The sequence below is a fragment of the Ostrea edulis genome, chromosome 7 (assembly GCF_947568905.1).
Source record: "Ostrea edulis chromosome 7, xbOstEdul1.1, whole genome shotgun sequence".
NCBI lineage: Eukaryota > Metazoa > Mollusca > Bivalvia > Ostreida > Ostreidae > Ostrea > Ostrea edulis.
The window spans coordinates 33,198,383-33,222,365 of NC_079170.1; the positions used below are offsets into that span (position 1 = coordinate 33,198,383).

Below are 23,983 nucleotides of genomic sequence, written 5' to 3' on the forward strand. Positions count from 1 at the left end.
ATCCCACCTCTGGTTTATCCTGGGGTCCCAGTTTGCAAAACTTTTGTATTCCTGATAGGAGTTATGAGATTGATCATTGTTAGTTATCTTCACCTTTTCATGTACTTAGAGACGGTAGTTGCGTACAAAAATACTGTATTCCCTCCGACATAAATTGTTTTCGTTGGTTTCCTGTGGGTTTTTTTTCTGGAGAGGTGCTTTAAAATTTATTGCATGTAACTTAACATGAAATTTACAAGAAAAACATGAAAATTATGTACACAAAATACATATTTATTTATCACAGAGCAATTCGAACATTTCATTTATATTAATAACATGCAAAACAAATTATCAAAAACATACATTGTGTACTCCGTTTTTTTTTTTTGTGATCATCATGTTTCAAAACATGTTCAATATATATTTACGGTATATTATGTATATACATACAAAATATATGAAATCCTAAGCAAAACACAGGGAACGTCATTTGAACAAAATAAGTAATACAAATATATGTTATTCATACCATATGTGTATGTTTGAAATCATTACTATTATCATTATTATGATATAATATTTATAAAGCGCCTCATACAGTTAGTAAAATTACTCTAAATATTTGTAACATGTAAAGATACATGAATAAAACGTATATAAAATGAAAACATGGAAACATTATAAGAAATAAAAGCAAGTTGAATGTCTTAAGAGATAATACAAATGAAGAGTATAAGATGTATTACAAAAAATTAAAATCTGAATAAATATTACTACATACATTATTAGGATTTTATAAGGTAGAATGGTAATATACGCACTTGATAATCTGTAAATCGAAATGCAAATTAAAAGTGTACATTGATCAACACGAATGGGGATACAATGGTAAATAGTTACAGGGGACGCTGCAGCCACATCTAAATGTCTGTTGCCATACGGGGAAGTTATAAAGTTTGGTTTCACTAAAGTTTGCTTGCTTTCTGATCTTAGAGATCGTCCAGGTTGGTAAATGTGTTTAAGTTCAATTATGTAATTTGGCGAAATGTTGTTAATCGCTTCGTATTTTCTTACAATAATTTTATATTGGATGCGCTGCTCAATGTGAAAATAGTGTAGAGACTAAGGAATGGGTGTTATATGTTCCCTCCTTCTGGTAGGACATTCTTATGTGTCGCTGTATTCTGTATGTGTTGCAATTAGGCCAGATCGGTTGCATAAGGCATCCCTTGTCGACCGGTGACAAGTTGTATTGGCAAACGAGATCGTTATAACGACCATAGAATTTGCGAACGGTTGACTTTAAACGAGAATGTTTAAACCCCTTTATAATGAACTTGTTTGTCAGAATTCCATCCATCATTGCATCAAAGGACAAGATATGTTTGGACAATATAACGACTCATTTCTAACAAAGAAGATTTACATACTTCGTGAAGAAAGTTTCAGCTCTGACATCTACTTTATTATCTGTCAGTAGTTGTAGAATTTTAACGTTTCCTCCACTAGTGGGATGTATAACAACATTCCTTCTATCATTATCTACACTGTGTAGAAGGTCAGGGTATGTTTCGATGATATAACGACTCATTTCTAAGTTAGCTTTGCAAGAGGCCACGTGAAGAATGTTCCAACCTTTATTGTTTTTGTTTAACGTCTACTTCATTATCTGCCAGTAGTTGTAGAATTTTAACGTTTCCTCCTCTAGCGGCGTGTAGAGCAGCATTACATCCATCATTATCTACACTGTGTAGAAGGTCGGGGTATGTTTGGATGATATAACGACTCATTTCTAACTTTAGAGTATTGACATGCCGAGTGAAGAATGTTCCAGCCGTCATTGTCTTTATGTTTGACGTCTACTGCATTATCTGCCAGTAGTTGTAGAATTTTAACGTTTCCTCCTCTAGCGGCGTGTAGAGCAGCATTCCATCCATCATTATCTACATTGTCTAGAAGGTCAGGGTATGTTTGGATGATATAACGACTCATTTCTAAGTTAGCGTTGCCACATGCCACGGTAAGAATGTTCCAGCCGTCATTGTCTTTATGTTTGACGTCTACTGCATTATCTGTCAGTAGTTGTAAAATTTTAACGTTTCCTCCTCGAGCGGCGTGTAGAGCAGCATTACATCCATCATTATCTACACTGTGTAGAAGGTCGGGGTATGTTTGGATGATATAACGACTCATTTCTGAGTTAGCGTGGACACATGCCACGGTAAGAATGTTCCAGCCGTAATTGTTTTTATGTTTGACGTCTACTTCATTGTCTGCCAGTAGTTGTAGAATTTTAACGTTTCCTCCTCTAGCGGCGTGTAGAGCAGCATTACATCCATCATTATCTACACTGTGTAGAGGGTCAGGGTATGTTTGGATGATATAACGACTCATTTCTAACTTAGAGTACTGACATGCCGCTTTAAGAATGTTCCAGCCGTCATTGGCTTGGTATTTGACGTCTACTGCATTATCTGCCAGTAGTTGTAGAATTTTAACGTTTCCTCCTCGAGCGGCGTAAAGTGCAGCATTCCGTCTACCATTATCTACACTGTGTAGAAGGTCAGGGTATTCTTGGATGATATAACGACTCATTTCTAAGTTAGGGTAGACACAAGCCACGTGAAGAATGTTTGAGTCTTCATTGTCTTTATGTTTGACGTCTACTTCATTATCTGCCAGTAGTTGTAGAATTTTAACGTTTCCTCCTCTAGCGGCGTATAGAGCAGCATTCCATCCATCATTATCTACACTGTGTAGAAGGTGGGGGTGTGTTTGGATAAGAAGTTCACACGTTTGTAGCTCAGCATTCTTGCAGGCTTCGTGTAATACATTAGGCCCATCATTTCCATTATCGTGGTCTTGTTTGTGATCAGCCTGTGTAACTCCTCCATTTCCTAAGAATTACAGAAATTGAAAATAGAGTGTGTTACTCGGAGTTAAATTAGTTGTGTTATCAAATTGAAAGGCTTGAAAAAATGATACAACTAGACAATTTAAGGGCCACCGTTTACATAACTGATAGCATCCTCCATAAGTAAGAGTTTAGGATAGGTTCCACCGAGCGAACAATATTTACAGGAAAGGAAAAGTCTTAGACAGAAAACCTTGTTTCCGAGGTATATATTTCTATCCATCAAAGGCAAGAATTTTACTGACGGTTTATCACAATACTAGTAATTTAGAGTTTTTGAGAAAATTCAAAATTCTCAAAATTTATTTGAATTCAAAACCTAATAAAAACTAGAAAAAAACACACAAATTTCTTTATGCGATACGTTTCAAAGGACAAGGTACGTTTGGGGCCAAATTTGGCCCCACGTCCAAATTAAATGATATTCCTCAAAATTCTTTCATATGGTGTATACTTCCATAAAATGGTTATGATGTCTACGTAAAAAGCTTTACTTATGTCTAATACATATGTAAATACAGTATAGTTTACGATAACGTTGTGCCATTTTGACGTTATTTTATGCGACGTCATGAACAAGAAAGCTATATCATGAACTCAATATGAAAATAATCCAATTCATGTCGCCATATGCTCAAAGTTTTATTAAACAAATGTGCACTATGATTTTTATTTGAAAAGTTTTAATTGATTTTTTCCGAAAGTTTTAATCAATTGTAGATGATTCGATGCGGCGGATGCTGTGATTTGAAGGACGATTAGTGTAATTGTATCTAAGAATTGTAGACCAACCCATATATATTTATTCAATTTTAACATTGTATTTACATTTGCATCCAATTTGCATTGTTTTAATCTAAATTAAATGAATATCATATATGTACGTAGCGCGTGGTTACCTTAAGTTATTCTTGTGTGTATATGTACACTTTGTTCTTTTTTTTTTCGAGCGCACTAAATGTTTTCAGCGAAGGAACACGCACTAACCAATGCTACATTGGATTGTACATGTAGTAAAAAGAACATGAAATTCATTCAACATATATGTGAAAAGAAATATTATAAAACGAACTTGAAAAGTTTTTTTTTAAATTCCACACATGACAATGGGATCGAATGTGAACCTTATAGCATGTGATAAGATTTACAAACAATGTGATAAGTTCTACACAAGAGTTGACTCTAACACCATGAAAAACCTAACAAAAAATAATCTTGTCGATATTATATTCAATGTTCTAGCATTTACACTTGCATCTATTTACACTCTTTATTTGAAAAAAAAAATATACAGGCTCCTGACAATCATCTTTATATAACAAATCTTTCAATGCATTAGTATTTACGCAAAGGAAAAAAGTTTGAATCATAAATCATATTCATTGTCTCAAACTACGTCCGAAGTCCGCATGGGAGAGGATAGTATATTTTTGACCCCCCCCCCTCTCCTTCTACCTTTTGATACATGCCGATGTAGTCGGAGATATGAAAACAACCTTGGTTTCCCTGTCTAATAAATCATTCAACAATTCCTTTTCGGCCAGTTTCTAATGATGAATGAAGCAGAGACTGTCTATTAACAGTACCAAAGTCAATCACTATGACAGTGCATCAGTATATATAATGCCGTCAGTCAAAGATATTTATATTTTCCAGCAATTGTCAAAATAATGAAAGGTGTAAGATCTAATCAGTTTTTGACACTAAGTTTTTTCACTATACTAGTGAAAAGAACTACTAGAATCTATAATTGACTAGTCCTGCTGATTTGTGACTAGTCCGGCTGCTGAAAGTAGACGGCCGAGTCGCGATGCGACGAGGGGAAGAGTGTGAGAGGGGCTTGTCCCCTCTTAAAGAGGGTGGGGGTCCGGGAAAAAATTTCAAAATCTAGATGCAAATTGTTCATTTGAGACAAATAAATGAAAATTTTATGACCAAATCTAACCTCTTTTTCCTGATTCTCTCATCAAACCATCATATTTATGCTTGAATATCATGAAGAATAGGTCGATGTGTAGCATAGTACCGTATTTTGTCGAATATGATATGCACTTTTTTTCAAGGATTTTTGGTGTGAGGAAAGGGTGTGCATTGTTTACCAAATAGTTTTTTTTTTCAGGTGAAAATCGGCGGTTATGTAATGTTTTACTCGTATGCTTGTTCACGTTGTTCACCTAATCGATCTCAAGAAAATTACTACAGAACGTAAAATTGTAGAAAATGTTATACTTAACAATATCTAAATAATTAAATTATTATAAAACAGCCAATTAAGTTTCATTCGATCTTACATTCATATTACATGTAAATATTCATCATCGTGCAAAAGTGCCACGATATCATCAAACCGTGACCATGACCGGCACATGTTTTTCGAAGCCATCGTTGTGTACAAGGACTTCGTCACTTGATTTTGTCTTACACTTATTCAGGGTACTTTCTGCATGCTGCACGATTTCCATAGATCTGGGAATATGCGATTTTCTTTTGTAGTAAATGAACGCAACTGACGTACTTCATCTATCTAAATGCAGCGAAATTTCGGAGAGTTATGTTTGAATTCTTAATTTCACTACCGTCTCCAAATAATGGTAGTGTACGATTACAACACATTGAACAATTGTTCAATATTTTTACTTTATTTCTATAACGTCGGCGAGAGAGAGAGAGAGAGAGAGAGAGAGAGAGAGAGAGAGAGAGAGAGATTAAAATTACTAAGGACACAACATGAAAACCAAACTGTACATTACATTTTTTGTTCTTTATTTGAATATATATATGTTGATACCATCACTATCATTATACTATTATTAACATTAGAATGGAATATATTATATATATTTTTTATCAATGAAATTGAAATACCAATAACATTAATGGGTTTCATTTTCTTAATCAAAATGATGATCAGATGTTTTCATATATCACTCTTCTGGCTCCTCGTCAGATGAATCCACTGCTTCTGGTATGTTACTGGCATCATCAAGGAAAGATACCCAGTTGCAAACACCTTTTGATGGGGTTTCTAGTTGACGAGCATACCCCATATACCATAACACACTCGCTACATGAGCACGTGTTCCTACTACCCTGGAACCAGCTTTACATTTGCAGTAGTGACCTTTCACCACCCCTTCGTCATATTCTATCCAGCAGGCGTATTTTTTGGATGAAATGTGACGGCTTTGAATTTTGACACAAAGCATACCTTCTATATCAGAGTTTACTAGAATGTCATAGCCACCGCTTTCATCGATGTGCTCCTGAACATACGATTTTGCCAATTTAATTTGGTAAACACCAACAGTGATATTTCGCAATTGCTCTTCGCTTAATGTAGGGAAGTTTGCGTTAAACTCGTTCATTTTAACCCACTTGCACGCGCGTGAATCAAGGCCTTCTGTTTCAATTCGCTGTTGAACGGCATTAGATTGTTTAGCTAAGTAAATCATCTTAGCAGCAGTGGCTTGATCCTCAATCGAGTCCTTGCGCAAAGGCGGTCTGAACTTGTTTATCAGCGCACATACAATTCGGACAAAGTCGCCTATATTTGGAATCTGGCTATTAGGCAAAACTTTGTCAAGGTATCGCCAGCTTTTCAGCCTTGCATTAGCAGACTCGACCACCCATCTCACCTACATGTATGAAAAATGATGTGATTAGTTACATGTAACATGTATCATATGTATTGTAAACACACTGGATTGTTATAATTCAGTGTAATTCTAAATTAAACGCATGCATAATGGAGCTGTCGACATCGATTACAAATGCAATCAGAGTCGTTTGGTTCTACCAAAAATGTTTTCTTAAGAAATTTTCGAAGTTTTTTTTTATTGGCAATCCCTGTCAATGATCGGCGTTCACCGGGTTTCGTTCTCTTCGAACACACAATACAATCGTATTTTTTTTTTTGGATGTGGACATCTTTTAGCCTACAAATAAGTAATACTTAAATAGATACAACATCATCCATCTATCAACTACCAATATTTTCAATTTTACGGCAGGGTACATGTAGATATGAATATTTCATTAGCATATATTATGAAGACCTCTCATGAATGAATTGTTCAACTTTATAATATAAATGCCAATTTGGTGAAATAAGAATCGTTTTATGGGAAACATGCATGTCATAAAAATAAATGTACCGCCGCATGTAAATAATGAAAATAATATATCTTATAATGGAAATAATATATCTTAAATCTAATTTATTTTGAAGTTTATAGAATTTCCTTTATGTTGGACTTGCTATTCATTGAATTTTTACGGTAAATTTTTTTTTCTGCTACAGGATTTGAACTCGCGCTCTTCTTAACGTTACGAAGAATTGAGACCTCCACGTTACCGACTGAACTATTACGCACCGGAATTTAAGGAATGTAATATTTAACAGTATTTTACAATTAAAAATTCATTCCGTAGCAGACGTGCATTACGCCAAAATCATTATGAATTCTATAATTTAGTTTAATAAACAGTAAATACACATTCATAAATGCTTGGCATAACTATATCTACGTGGATTTGCAATATACAAGTTGTTTCTTTTCTCCCTCCCTCCCAGATCTATACAGCATTAAATGTATAGCCTATATCGCGGATGTCGGGTTGTTGTTGTTTTTTGGGTTTTTTTAATAGATGGGCAATCATTAGGCTAGATGTGTCTGACATATTGCTTAATACAATCATTTGAAATTGTATATGCAACACTAGGCCCATCATGACACGATCTACACATCTACAACCTACATCAGTACACTGTACATGTATCTAGATAAATTATGCATTATAACGGGCTCAGTATGCATACCAATTTAGAGGGCTAGATCTCAAGAATAACTCATATCAGAAACTATCTTTGATAATAGTTGATAGAACTCACCTTTTTTATGTGTGACAGTAATTGTGTTGATACCTCATTGCGTATCCATATCAAACATAAACAACGAGTAAAATTGGAATCGGAAATAACCGTATCGAAGATTCCGGATCTCCGTGTACATAATATCTTCTTCAAACTACGTGACGTCTTATAAAATTGAATGTGTCGTACATATGGATATCATTTATTTATTTAACTCGTGTATATATAATAACAGATGAACGCGGGAAATGGTTAAACGTTAAATTTAATAGTCTGCACATTTATCAACCAAGTCGACATTTTGCTCATTACTGACTTTCAACATGATTAATTTGTACACAAAACATCTTTGTGGTTGTTGCATGTGTTCTATCTTTAAAATGGTTTCAAAGGCATAAAAAACGGTTAATTTCGGCGATTTCGGTAAATCATGTCAATCGGAGAGAAGGAAAATGACGTCACAGAACATATTACGTCACTAATTTTCACATGTATCATCAGGGCCAATGCCCTAGTGCATAATCATAATGATTAAACCAAGTGAAACCACATTTTAAATTTATCCTAATTTTGTGGCGAAATTTGGGCCTTAATGTACCTTGCTCTTTAAAAGAGAAAGAATGAGTTTTTCTCCCAAATCACCATGTAATGTAAGCCATTGAAATGATATATGACGTCCTAGTCAATGACTTCTGAGCCGTGTATTATCACAGACACATAACATTGGGACCCACACTCCCTTTGATCCACCACCCGTTTTGGTGTATAAAATAAAACCAGTCATGAAGGTTTGTGCTTTTCTCAAACTCTTAAGTTACATTGTACAGTTTCACTGCGGTAGACAACTACATGATCAGGGAGTCGGTACTTTGCACTGAATGTTTTAATCTCTGACTAGACATTAAGCCTTGGATAAAGGTAAAAAGTACATGTATTGATTACAGGAGGTGAAGGTGGTAGTTGTTTTTTGTATGAAAGTGGAAGTTTTATACTAAATGATGCATAAATGTGGTGTCCCCATATTAGTGAACTAGTTTTTCAATTTTACTAATATATCCTTTGATATTAAGACCTTCAAATTGTTAAACGTATTCCTAAACAAATCAAAGATAGGTTGAATGCAATAAATAAATAAATATTGATTCAATACGATTTTAAAAAGGTCAAAATCCTTCTTAAAATACACCCATTTTTGGATAAAATGTGACTCTTTATTTAACTAATTCAAAAGTATGCTGATATTTTGAAGATAGTGCAAATATTTTCGAACATTTAGTTTAGAAATATTTGATGTTTTGCAATAATTGAACTTATTATTTCTATTTATTAGGCCCATCTTCGTATAATTCAACATAACTATAAGTAATTGAAGACAACAAAATAGCTTCAATTATTATGGCCGGCCCATTCCACATAGTCCAGTCAAAATAAATATAACCGGGACAAAATTGCAACAGAATTTATTTCTATCACATATCAATATACAGCGGGGAAAGTAGAAAATATCGTGTTTTAATTTATCGCATGCCAAACAAATTCACCGTTACCATTTCAGGCTTCCATAGACAACGTTAACTTGGCTACCACGCCAACATTTCACAACAAACTGCAATTTTTGCATGCTCCATGCACTTTTCATGGTATGTGGCGGGGGTATATTAGTTCACATCATAATATCAAAATATTAGGTTTGTTGAAGAATCCATAAGTACATGTACATAAAAATAAACGTGTTGCGTATGACACACTTCTCGTCTGCTAGGCCCATTTCAGATTTAGATTCCTTCAGAAATATAAACAATTTCACATTAGATTGTAATACGAGCAGACGTAATACATTATAAGATATGACCTGACAGAATGACCGGACAGATTGATTTTAAAATTACTTTCGATTTACGACTGACCTTTATTGAAATTTTACGCTTGCGGTTTCATTGCTATGGAAGCCCATATGGAGGAAAATTAAGTAATTAGAAACAAAATAATATCAACATTGACCTTTCAAACGTTTTAATTTCTATTTATACTTAAATAATTTGAAAATTGATTTGTACATCTGAAAACAGTAAAATCAGTAAATAACAAATCATTTTGTCTCCTAGAACAGTTTAAAAAGCAGTCTCACTAAAGCCATGCAACTGGGAAAATTGACTGTCAGATTCAATTATCAAGGAAAACTTTTCATGAAGTTGCGCATCAATTTTTGTTCAATGATCTATGCATAAAATTGCAAACCTTGAAACGCAATTATACTTCCCCACTTACATAGAATGAGTTGAAATAACGGTTTGCATGCACGGGCATCACCCCCCCCCCCCCCCCAATTAATGGTCTGCACGATTTTCCACAAAACGGTAGACGTGACCTGCACGGTTTGACTTCTTATTTGTCTGACTTTATGTAGTTCTTCACGGGTACGATTCAAACATGAAATGCATTTCAATATTGTTAATCATCATGCAAAATGAAAAAAATTATTTACATACGTATTCGTAACAGTTAGAGTGAAGATTCTTTATCTGGCCAACGCCTTGATCATAACATGGGACCTCCGTTTTTAAAATCCCGACACATGACTTTCATTTCTAATGCCAGGCGTGTGACAAAGAAAAAGTCACTACTTACATTAACCCCGTGGGGATTCTGGTTAGAATAGGTCCTCAGTACCCCTTACTTGTCGTAAGAAGCGACTAATGGGGGCGGGTATTTTCGGATGAGACCCCGTGCCACAGCACAATAAAGATCCCTCCCTGCTCAAAGGCACCGAACATAGGCGTAAATTTTGCAGCTTTTCACCAGCAATGATCACGTCTCCATATATGAGTGAAAAATTCTCAAGCTGGACAATAACAATAACAACTAGTACATGTACTTATACACTAAATGTCTTGAGCCAGGATTGAGATATTTACAAAATAAAATTCTTTTGATTTTAAAAATACATAAGGACATCTTTACGCCGGGCGGCATACTTAGGGTATGTATTAAAAGTATGTTGGAACAAAGCGTTGCAATTCACGCTTTCATATATTAAAAAATGATATTTATTTCCTATATCTACATTTTACTTCATATCTGTAGAAATTCCCAGGTGTTAAAATAGACATCCTGTATTTATCAAGATCCATATACACACATCGGTCACAACTACATCGTATTTATGAGGATATGGCTATATCATTACAATTTGTAGAGATATCAAAGGCAAAAACACTAAAAATGTAAATATACATACAAGTTTTTTTTTTTTAGATCAGTACGTTACTCTAGCTATTTGAGGAATACAATATATATATATATATATATATATATATATATATATATATATATATATATATATATGAAGTACTTCGTTACTAGCTTGAAAATACGGACGTATATTTAATTGCTGTTATAAAATTTAGAAATTCATTTCAAAATTAAGGATTATCTCCCTCATGCATAGCTGTTATCCTTAGACGAATTTGACTCCACTTTTTTTGGCACGCTGTTTTTGGCTATAATAGCTCTAAAACTTCATTGTTATTTCAGATTTCAAACATTTCGGATGAGCATCACTGATGAGACATTATTTGTCGAAATGGGCATCTGGTGCATCAAAATTGGTACCGTATAAGTTTTACATTATGACCCCTGGGTCAAGGCCTCTGCTGGTGGACTGTTAGTCCCCGAGGGTCTCTACAGCCCAGTAGCTAAGAACTTCGTTACTAGCTTGAAAATACGGACGTATATTTAATTGCTGTTATAAAATTTAGAAATTCATTTCAAAATTAAGGATTATCTCCCTCAGGCATAACATTTCGGTTAAGCATCACTGAAGAGGCATTATTTGTCGAAATGCGCATCTGGTGCATCAAAATTGATACTGTATAAGTTTTAGATATATATATATATATATATATATATATATATATATATATATATATATGTGTGTGTGTGTGTGTGTGTGTGTGTGTGTGTGTGTGTGTGTGTGTGTGTCTCATTGTTTTATCATTCTACTGAATAATTTTCAAAACATCGAAACTGGCTATTAGATCCTAGAAACAAACGACACCTGGTCCGTCATCTTTGTATACGGCTAAACGCAAAACTTAGTCGAAAGTGATTAGAGACGTGCGGTTGTCATAGATTCCTATGATCGTTACTCCGGTTCGTCACAGACGTAGTTAGTCAAGACGTAGTTAGTCAAGTCACCATTTCCTTACAATTATTGCAAGATAGTCGGAGTAGAAAGCTTGCATTCGGTTGCCAAAAAGAAAATTAATCATATTAATTTTTAAATTCTCTAATCATTTTTGGCCCGATATTGAAGAAATCAAATTCACCGGAGAAATCAAATTCACCTCGAATGCACGTAACGTTTTAACTTTCCTCAATTGTTCGATTTTGGCCAATTGGAAAGTATGGAATTTTATAATCATAAAAAAATACAGAAAAAGAAATCCAAAAGTTGAAATTGGTTCTCTATTTTTCAGAGATCCTTTTGGGAAAATGTACAATGTGCATTAAATTATTGCGCTTGAATATACTTGCATAAATGTTACAACTTAAGAAGAACTCTTTGCTGAGTGCTGACCACGTGACTGTTTTATTGGCAATACCACTGGTGTGCTATTTTCTCACCAACTCTTGATTGGTTGGTTGTTTTATGTCTCATCGAGAATTTTCACACAAGTCACGACACCAGCTGTAGGTGAAGTATCACAAAGTTAGACCTTATGGTTAGCACACAGGACCATGGCAGTGAGAGTTCTTTAATGTTCCAACATGCAGCAACACGGGATCTCCGTTTTAAAGTCATATTCGAAACACCAGCCGTGATTCTCACCTTTAGATGCCGAGCGTTTGGCAAAAGAGCAATCAGTTACCCATGCTTATGTCTTAGGGCTGATATGGCCATGGATCGAATGGGGCTCGAACTCACAACCTCCCGGTTATGAAGCGAACGCTATACCACTGAGCTACCACAACCGGTCCAACCCTTGGATCTGTGCAAATCCAACTTCATTTTACCATTGTTTTCTTTTTGACCGCATGTAAAGAAGGTACGCGAAATGCATACATTACACAAAGATTCAGAAAGTTAAATAAGTCAAGAGTGAAGAGTCATTTCTTTCACCTGGGATAAAATCAAATAGTTTACATTCCATACGTTATAACATAACGTGATTATAAATGCATTAAATAAGCATATTAGTTCGAAAACCAAAATCCAACCCCCCACCAAAAAAAAAACTTTAAGAAGAGTTTCAGTTTTTGAACGTTTATGAGATGCATGATTGTACATTTATACCTCAAGACTCTTCACAGCGCGTTTGGTATTAAGAGGCTCGGGTATCTGCATCTAATATACTTTCAAAAACTGAAATATATTTCTTATATTCAAAAGCCTCGTGTTCCAGGAAGAATGTTAAAGGAAAAATGGAGAGAATCTTAATAGTGATATTTATACCTATAACAAAAAGGCATTCAAAATCGTACGCTTAGTGCTATCCCTACTTTGAGTTAGCCTAGACGTATGTTCAACTTAGTAGTACATGTATCTAGCATTACGTAGTTGCTAGTATCTTGAACGTAGCCTAGGCTACATGTATTGTTCAGTTATGATTTTTTATGCCCCTGAGATCGAAGATCGGGGGGGGGGGGGGGGGGGGGGGGGGGCATATTGTTTTTGTCCTGTCTGTCATTCTGTAATTCTGTAATTTTTGACCCCGTGACCTTTACCTTGGAGTTTGGCATACTTTTTGAAAACTTTAACCTTGCTAATAACTTTTGAACAATAAGAGATAGAACTTTGATATTTCACATGAGTATTCCTTGTGACAAGACCTTTCCGTTGGTATTGAACCTTTTGACCTTGACATTTGACCTACTTTCATTTTATTTTTTACATTGGTCATAACTTCTACATGGTAAATATTAAAGCTTTCTTATTGTACATGAGCATTTCTTTTGACAAGATCTTTCTACTGGTACCAAGATAGTTGCCCTTGTGACCTTGCCATCTTTGGAATTGGCCATTATCGGGGGCATTTGTGTTTCACAAACACATCTTGTTTCTTCTGCAGAAGTTTAACTTGTTCCCACTTTCTACAACAAGGTAAATCTTGTGATATTAAAACCATTGCAGATGTATACTGCAAGTTTCTGGAATATTCTGCAAAGTATCATCAGTTTGGTACTATCATTGGTTTGAACATATTTTTATTGTAATATAATTATGAACGGATCGGGAAATATCCTTGCAACTTTTTACTTCTGTTAACCTTGGCATTTTCATACTTAGACGCTGGGGATAATATTTTGCTTCTCAACATGCGAGTTTGACCTTGCTTGTGAATTATGACCTCGAACACTCTAAGGTGTTATTACTTTTCTCAACAGTGTTCATTAAGATTTGACGTAATAGAAAACATCATAGTTGATGCAATTTTAAAAAAGTGGATTTTAAAGATTTAAAGATTTGAAAAATATTTTCATTTTGCAGAGGAAATTCAGATTACTGTTTCTAAATGTTCTTGCAACTGCTATTTATTTGATATTATAATAAAATATATTTGAAGAAAATATGTGTGTTTCGAACAAGATATTGGGCGAATTTCATTTGTTTAACTATTCAGCACAGAATGTTGTCCGTTATTGTATATTGACAGAGAAAATTCACATTAATCAAGAAATTCATCAAAGTCTATTTAATTCATAGTTAACAACGAAATATTCTAACAGTAAAACATTTCTCTTAAAGTATATCAAAGATAAAACATGTATTGCATTTGTATGTTATAATGAATACCATAACCTAATTAATCCAAATTAAAATGGTTTCAACTATTTTTCCTTTGAAATACGAAAACTTTGTATGATAATTTATAATATTTCCCCAAGTCAGAAATCATTAGATTTTTTATATATGTTACTTCGATACATGTAGATTTGATTTATAATAACAAACATTCTGTTGCATTTTTGTCCCGGTTCGGCATTTTTGGGGCTATTTTGACTGGACTAACACGGTTAAACGCGTTATCGACTATTCGGTTAGTATCGGACAGTCGGTTCAATGATGCTGTATGTTTGGGAAACATAGGGTAAGTTGATACGTGTTTTTATTGATAAAGACACGTTTTATGCAGCAGTTAATTGTAACACTAAATAGGTATATGATCATCCTTTCAACAGCTAAAAGCGCATTTCAAAGCAAGTCCCATTTCAGAAATGAACAGCATCGAAAATAGAAATTGCGTTATGTATTCTGTAATAATCTACCAACAAATGTGATACTAGAGCAGCAAAGAATTGTATTTATCCAAGAAGGGGTATTCATTTGCATTTTTAAACTTAGATACTCCATTAGGAAAGGTGAAGATAACAAACAGTGATCAATCTCATAACTATTAGTAATACAAAATAGATAGTTGGGCAAACACGGACCCCTGGACACACCAGAGGTGGGATCAGGTGCCTAGGAGGAGTAACAGGCGCGGATCTAGAAATTTTTCAAAGGGGGGTTAAAGAGGAAATGCAGGGGCGGATCCAGGAATTGCGGTTACGGGCCGCCACTTTATGAGGCAGGGGGTTTGGGGGCCGCCGTGTGGCTCCCAGTGGGTCCAGGGCGAAGCCCTGGTGAGGGCCCAGTGGGCGAAGCCCCGGAAGCTTCTGGATTTTGCAGATTTTATAGGGCTTAATCTTTGTTTCCTATTTAAGTCATTTTTACTATTTTCTATCATTCTTAATAAAGTGAAATTAGTAAAATGACACAAATTTTAAAGATTTTTGGAAAAAAATTCTCCCAATGAAGTAATCCAAGAAATCAAAAAGATTTCGTTATTCATTTCTCCGGGAGTGGAAGAAATTATTGCTTCTTTTATCGTTTAGTACATTTATGTAAACAAGATACCACGATTTACCTTAAATTTGAAAATTTTAGGGGAGGCGCCGACTGCGCCCCTCCTTAAATCCGCCACTGAAATGAGAGTTGTTATAAGGTACGTTAACATAGTTAAACGACAACTTAACAGGAATGCTATCAATTTGTATTTCAAAATTCAAATTTGGATTAATGTTATTGTATAATTATCAGACGTAGATCTGTCACTCTTGATTTTAAAATGAATCCTGTTTTAAAATACATTCCGATTTACTCCCAGTAATTCATTTTTAAAGAATAAAATGTAATATAACAGATACAAACTATATAAAAGATAATATGAATTATCACTACCTGATAGAAATGTTGACGCACAATTGTATACACAATTTCCATCGCCTAGGATTTTAATAACTCTATAGTTTCTCTCTCTATCTCTCTTTCTCTCTCTCTCTCTTTAGCGAATCCAAAGGAGGGTTTGTAACCCCCGTAACCCCCCTCTAGATCCGCCACTGAGTAAGCATCCCCGACGTGATCCTGATCAGTTATACGGAGTTATAAGTAGTCAAAGCCAGTGTGCCAAGAACGGCCTAACAATCGGTATGAAACATGAGACAACATTTGACCCGATGCTAGGTTGTATTGAACTAGATCGTTATAACGACCATATAATTTGCGAAATGATGACTTCAATCGAGACTGTTGGGACCCCTGTACCATCAACTTGCTTGTCCGTAGCTTGCCTCGATTTAAAAACTGACCACACGCAGAACACGTTTTTGCGTATCGAATCAGTTGAGATATATAAACACCATATGCAGGTGATAATGAAATATTGCTACATAAATATGGGAAGTTGACGATGGAGAAGCTGAAATTATCTCTTTTGTCATACAGTTGACTTGTCATTTGTCATTAATGTCTACTTTCAATAAAATAGCTAAGTATGAAGCAGAAGCGGACGACTCTGTGGTGTCTTTTATTTCGAGCTCACAGGAATATATCGAATCGACATATGAATGTAAAACTTATACGGTACCAATTTTGATGCACCAGATGCGCATTTCGACAAATAATGTCTCTTCAGTGATGCTCAACCGAAATGTTTGAAATCCGAAATAACTATGAAGTTTTAGAGCTAAAGATAGCCCAAAACAGCGTGCCAAACAAGTGGAGCCAAATTCGTCCAAGGATAAGAGCTATGCATGAGGGAGATAATCCTTAATTTTAAAATGAATTTCTAAATTTTATAACAGCAATTAAATATACATCCGTATTTTCAAGCTAGTAACGAAGTACTTAGCTACTGAGCTGTAGAGACCGATGAAAGTTATTATTGTTAATAGACAAAACGTCGTCGATATATCTAAATGTCGAATTGAAGGCCAGAACAAGATATTTTTTCTTCTCACATAAAAGTTTTGAATAAATGCTGCTTCTTATGAATATAGAAACAGGTCAGCTAACAAAGGAGTACAATTCGTACCCATGGGAATTCGAACAGACTGTTGAAAGACCTGATCACCAAAGACCACGAAGATACTGTAAATGAGGAACTCGAGCATATTTTTTCTTTCATCTTCAGAGTACTTGTGCCTGGAATCAAAGTGGTGTTTAACAAAGTAATTTTTTGGATGACTGATCATAGATATGAATATTTCCGTTTTCCATTTTTGTTGAAGAAGCAACTGTCTATGATGTCAAAAATTCTAGCCTTTAATTTATCGTGAGGAATGGTCGTGTAAAGTATTGAAAAGTCGTAGGTTTTGATGTTATTGATTTGGGAAAAGTTTTGCGATTTCAGGTTTACTAAAAGTTCTTTAGAACATTTTAGAATTCACATTTGATTAACACCACTTCTGGCATATGTAGTTGTACACTAAATGTTAGATCGAAATAAACTAACAGTAAGAGAACATAGAGTTTATTAAAAACATCGGGTGGGATAAAAACCTGTTTTCGGGAATTAGGTAAATGTTATCGGAAACCTGTTTTCGGGAATTAGGTAAATGTTATCGGAAACTTCGGTTTTTCAGTATTTATGTTATCGGAAATAAGATTTCCATCATGTTTCAAAATACCTTATACAATATTAACTAGACACTAAATTGGTGTTTTAAGTGCTATTCCACGTAAGAATCATGCAAAATTGAATTTCCGCGGCACATCCAATGTTACGAAATTGGGCCAAACTTTTAGAAAAAAAATAGTTGGGTGCATAATATATGACAATCTGTTTATTTTCATTTTTTGTCACCCAGTATAATTTTTATTTAAAAAATCGAAAAGTTGTTACTGTGTACTAATTCATACAAAATGTCGGGAATACCAAACGGAAATTCTCAAAACAGCAACACTGAAATAAAGAGCCATTTACACATATCTTAAGGTAAAATCTTCAATCACCATTTTAAAACTTCAAAAGTGTGGAAAATTTTCATTCCGGTTTTATAAATAATAAAATAATCGCTGAATAATCGTGAGTTTTAGTTATCGTTCGTGGAAGTTTCATAAACACCGCTAGATGGCACACCGTAACTAAGAACGCTGGTGCGTGAAAATCGCGGCGATCCAAAAATTAAATAGAGCCTTGCAATGGAAAAGTGTAGTGTCGGTCATTTATATTATGAACACATTGAAACACGCACACCTGACATACATACACTGATCAATGCAGTGCCCCCAAGAAATAGAAACAAATGAGTACATGTACAGTATAATTATAATTATATGCGGGTGTTTTATAGGTAGTCGGGTTCGAATATCATTTGTATTGGTCACGTGGTGAAGGCATATAAATAGGCGAACATGTGTTTGTGCGGCATTCTAAGCACGCTCGCTAGTTCTACGTACAGGTAAATTTTACAATATTTCTATGGCGGATAGTAACCATTTATCAGATGACATTAATCTGTGTATATATTGATGTGTATTAACATGAGTAGTTTTGTTTGCGATATATTTCTTAAGGACATTACGAGTGATGAATAAAGTGCTAGCGAGCTGCCATCCTACTTATACTATATAGTTTCTTGTTTTTTGGTAATTAGCATCTAATTAATTTATATTCGGACGAACAAAGTGAGGGAGAATATAACAGCGGATCTAAATACAATCGAGATTACACGAGTCGCCAACAACAACCACTGAGCTAAGCCAGAAAAGCGAAAGCTCACTGATTGTTGTTTACATTGTAAACCTTTACAGAAAAATTTCCGACTCCTGTAATTGAACTATAAGTAGAATTCAATTTGATTTAGATAGAGTTTATGAATGGGATATATATGTTAAACAATTCTGCGCCACACGCCTGCACTTCGCAACATCGAAATCCTCACGTTGAATTAAGTTTCGTGATATAAAATTGTAACTTTCCGAAGGTTTTAACAAAATTAAATTAATTTTTTTTACCAAATAATTAATGAATGCATATTCATTTCTGTGTAAATGTTTAAAAATATAGCATAAAATTAATAGGAAGTAATTTGATTTAATTTAATTAATATAAAAACTCAGTAGCTAATTTTATATAAATATATGCACTAAGAAGTAAAGGGAACTGAAGCTGCAAGTCAATATAAAAAGGAAAGATAACTCACGCTACAGTGAAGTTTAAAAAAATATATACCTGTTTACCTCATCAAAATGATTTTTTTATTATTATTTATTTACTCTCTCTCTCCCTCTCTCTCTCTCTCTCTCTCTCTCTCTCTCTCTCTCTCTCTCTCTCTCTCTCTCTCTCTCTCTCTCTCTCTCTTGTGTAAGAAACTTATCAATTTTTCAGATTTTTTTTTGCCCATATATTAGAGTATTGCCACTATACAGGTGTGAACATTTAGAACAAAAGATTATCAATAGAATATTATACAAAAGTACACATAATTAAGTGACAACTTTAAATTGGTTTATGATGATGATAGTGATAAAATAAAATCGAACAATTTTACATACAGGTAACAACTGTACAACTACTATAAGCATACATGTATGACACCCTGTGTTTAAAATGTGTACTGTCAATTTACAAACCAGGTTTTTTTTTTTATACATTCCGTAACTAGATATGGAAATCATTATATATGAATAAAATGTTTAATTTCAATCATTTTTAAAACCCAGTGAACTTTGAAAATTCACATCAGCTGAACAATGGCAGGTCAATGTGACTCAAGTGAGTGATGTGGCTCATGGGCCTTTTGTTTAAATTAGGGTGGGGTTGTTGTTGCTGTTAAGGATCATTTGTAACTGTCCCGTTACAATTATAACTGCTTTCACAAGTATTTGAAATACATATATACCCTTTCTTTAGACAATGAGGGACAGTCAAGAGTCTTACTCCCAATCAGTATCACAGAATTCTAATTGGAGTGAAGACCGTGAGTTAGATTTAACGGATGTAAATCTGATCAGATTCTACAACTCACAACAAAAGGCACATCTAGTCCCCTTAGAAACCAACTTCGACATAATGTGGCAGACGTCCATTCCAGAACATTTCATTCCTCTTAAATTTTGAAAATACATAGATATTTTTGTTGTGGACACTACAGGTTATCATACATTACATATCTAATATATTGTCATTTATTTTAAAATCAATGTTGATGAATGTTTCTTGATCGACTAATTCATGTGCCATAGGATCAACTCTGGAAAATTAGATATCAAAAGTTGTAGAATGTGGGGTGTTTTTTTTTTGAGATGGGAACTACCATATAACATTGACCATTAAATTTTTTTTGCTATACATTGTTATGCAGTTTCAAAAAATATTGATGGTATCACAGATGTTCATTCTATTAAACATGTTCTAAGGAATGATTTTATAGAGTAAATTTCATAAATTAAAGAATTTACTGAGGACTCTTATTTGTTTTCTCTCAGATTTTATATTGTTGCGGACACTACAAATATACTGAAGTATTTCTGATTGAATCCATATTTGATTTGAATGAAGTAAATTAAAAACCTTAAATTCTAACTTGTTTTCTATGTTAGTGAATGGTATAACATGATGGGAACATTTGTTAAAAAGGGGGGGGGGGGGGCTAGAATGATACTTTTGGAAATGATACCTATATATCAATTATGAAGTGTGTCCATACAAGTTTGAAGTGTCATCTTTCAAACTAACCATTTGTATTTTTAAATAAAGTTATCCAACTTTATCATCAAAATAACAGAATATTAGAGATGTTTTATTATATTCACTTATTTCAGAAATATTGTAATGAAATAAAAGTGAAATGATAATTAGTGCTGTTGTAGACACTGCAAATACTGTAGATAAATTTATGAACAAATCTTTTATTTATTTTTTTTCAAATTCAAACAAACTTGAACTTGGAACTAAATGTTGAATGCAAAATAATGTTTGCATATAAACAGTACTTAATTATCAAAAGAATGAAATAACTTGTCATTGGTACTGTTTGGGGATAAAATTGGCTCAGAAAGTATGACGCTAATTTTATCATTAGTTTCCCCAGGAGGAATCTACTTTCTGTATTTCGTGTGAACAGGAATGGTACTGAGGGGGGGGGGGGGGGGGGGGGGGATTTCAACCTCATCTTTCTCCTTGTCCATAGCTATGATCTGAAAATTATTTTTGTCACAAATAACAGTTCTTTCTCTGCCCTTTTTGGTTTTAATTCTTTCCTTTTTAAAGTTCTTTTCTTTCCAATAATTTGTGTTCACCTTTTCTTGCATTTCCTTTTCAATTTCAACCTTTTCTTTCTCTCAAGATTTCTTTCTGTCTGTATTTTTTTTATTCGTGTAATCTCTTTTTTCCAAGTGTGCAAGAAATTGGGGATTGTTTTTTAATACCTCCCCCTCTCTCTCTTTCTCCTTATTTTGTCTTTCTTTAGCTTCACTGGTTTTTTTTTTAATTTCACCCTATTTCTTCTATCTTCTCCCTTGATTTCATTAACCTCTCTGGGCTGTTCATCTTAGTGGCTCATTGAAATCTTTTAGTGTATGGCACTTAAGAAAATTGGAATACATATCATTACTGTAGTGTCTGCAACATAATTAAATTGGAATATATTTAGATTTATCATTAAACAATTAAAATCTTGACATATATTTGTTTAATTAGTTTCCACTTCTTCAGTTTGAAATATGTGAAAATTGACTTGAAATATGTAACTTTAGACTGAAAATTGAAGGATTTTCAATATGTATACAATAGATGTTATGGGTGTAAATTTCGAGTTTGAACATATATTTTTACAGTATTTTAATCCATTACATGTTTAAAGTAAATACTTGAATAGTTATAGTTATCATAAAGATAAATCACAATACATTTTCTTGAAAAAATCTATGAAATCAAAAAGCCGTTGCGGACTCCACAAGGTTGCGGACTTTACAAAACACAATATATCTGCCAGAAAATTTAGCAATAATGAATTAGAGTCTGTTTCTTTGGTAGATACATTAGTAGCTGTATTGCCTCTTACCAGTAAGAGTATAGAAATATAAGTCATCAGGCATTCCAAAATATGCACATGTTGCGGACACTACAGAATTTTGGGACATTTTTATGCCAGTTAGAGAAAAATGCGCCATTTTTTCAAGTTTTGAATAATCCACTCAACTTTTCTATAATGTTTCATTTAGTATTCAACTCATTTTTCAAAGCAAAACAAAAGTTGAAATAATGAATTAACATGTAGTTTTGTTTACTTGTAAGTTTAAACATTGGAATTTTATAAAATTGCATAATGTACACGTATTTTCATATTTTTAAATATTATTTCGTTAATATTTTTTTCGATTTACATACAGTAAATTGCACATAAAAGTGGAATAATTTCTCATTGACCTGGTTTTTATTACCAAAAGCCTCTTCTATAAATCTCTTTGAACAAAAACTTGAAAATAAAGCCATTTTTAGCTGCAACAGTATAACACACAAAATACCCCATATCTTCAGTAATACATCTTGAATATTATATTTAAATAGAATATGGGAGTGTTATATATCAATGGATTTGTTAAAGGTACCATTTGGTCAATATTTGGTCATATTTGTTATGGGTTTAATCATATATCTTGATGTAGAATGCATTATAACATTAGCAAGTATGAATTATCACCAATACTGTGAAAATGGCGTTAAAAAAATCCCCTACCCTTAATGTAATACTTATAAACTCTTTAGTGAAGTTTATCAACTGGCTCTCAATTCACATGGGCTGTATAGAAAAGAAATCTTCGGGAGTGGGAACATTCTTTTTCCGGGGATAATTAATTCTAACCTCTACATATGACAAGCCCATTCACTGTGATCTACTTCTCTATAGAGATTAAAGAATACCCTGAATGTTGAAACTGAGCCCCTGTGGTAAAGAGATATAGGCACTACCTTGTGCTTCATATGAATATTAACCGATCGTTAGTGTTGATAAACCACACATCTTTACATGTAACAGTAACATGACCTCTTCATTAAAACTTACAAAGGTAAGCTTAAAAACAACTCCAATTCCAAATTGAAATTCGTCTACAGGTACAACTTGTGGTGGAAACAAATGGGTTAGGTATAATGGGAATTTCGATCCCGACCTAAATTTCTCAGAAATTATTGTTTTACCTATTCGGTAGGATCATTTATTATATTTCGATAGTTTAAGAAACAAAAATGAAAATACATTGATATAATCATTAACTAAAATAATCAAAGATGATAAGTTAATGCACAATTATTATATTTCAATGATTTCAATATATCTCGTTTTTTTCATTTTCCCGGAATTTTTCACCATTTTAAAGGAGGCATTTCTGGGAAAAAAAATGAATTTTCCACACTTTAGAAAATGAAAATTGATTAAACAAAATCCCCTTTTCTCTTTTATAAATCTCATACGATTGTAAGTGTTTGCTGTTTTAAGAAAAGTAATTTTAAAAATTAGATGTTTTTTCAAGAAAACCATATTCATCAAATAAAATCAACCGTTGTCATGGAGACAAGTGAGATATTGTCACTATGGCAATGCATAAAGGAAAAGGGGACTTTATTTGCCATTGTATATTTTTATTGACCAAAATATATTGGTATTTTCCTCTCGGTATTGATTATACAATTTACAATTTATTGCCTATTTTTAGCTATTTTGTGTTGATTGTGGGGGTAATCTATTTTTAGTAACATATCTCTGCAGGTATGCATCAGATGAAACAAATTAGTACCACATATAGGGTTCTTATGTATAGTGGTAAAGTATATATAAGTATCAATTCAATCCCTAACGGTCGATGTGCCACCCTTTGCATGATTCTTACGTGGAACAGCACTTAATGATTGAAAATTCGTGAAACTCGTGTTGTTACAATTATAAGT

At 33.7% G+C, this 23,983-nt stretch overlaps 1 protein-coding gene across 8 annotated transcripts in view; it reads right to left on the minus strand.

The window, feature by feature from the left end:
• Positions 1 to 200: 200 nt before the first annotated feature.
• LOC130046538 (uncharacterized) overlaps positions 201 to 23,983 on the minus strand; it is a 248,343-nt gene continuing 224,560 nt past the window's right edge. For all 8 annotated transcript variants that reach the window (XM_056144042.1, XM_056144043.1, XM_056144039.1 and 5 more), the window contains one exon: positions 201 to 2,879. In XM_056144042.1, the coding sequence (XP_056000017.1) occupies positions 1,720 to 2,879 (1,160 nt within the window). In that variant the 3' untranslated portion in view covers positions 201 to 1,719. The remainder of the gene's footprint in view (positions 2,880 to 23,983) is intronic.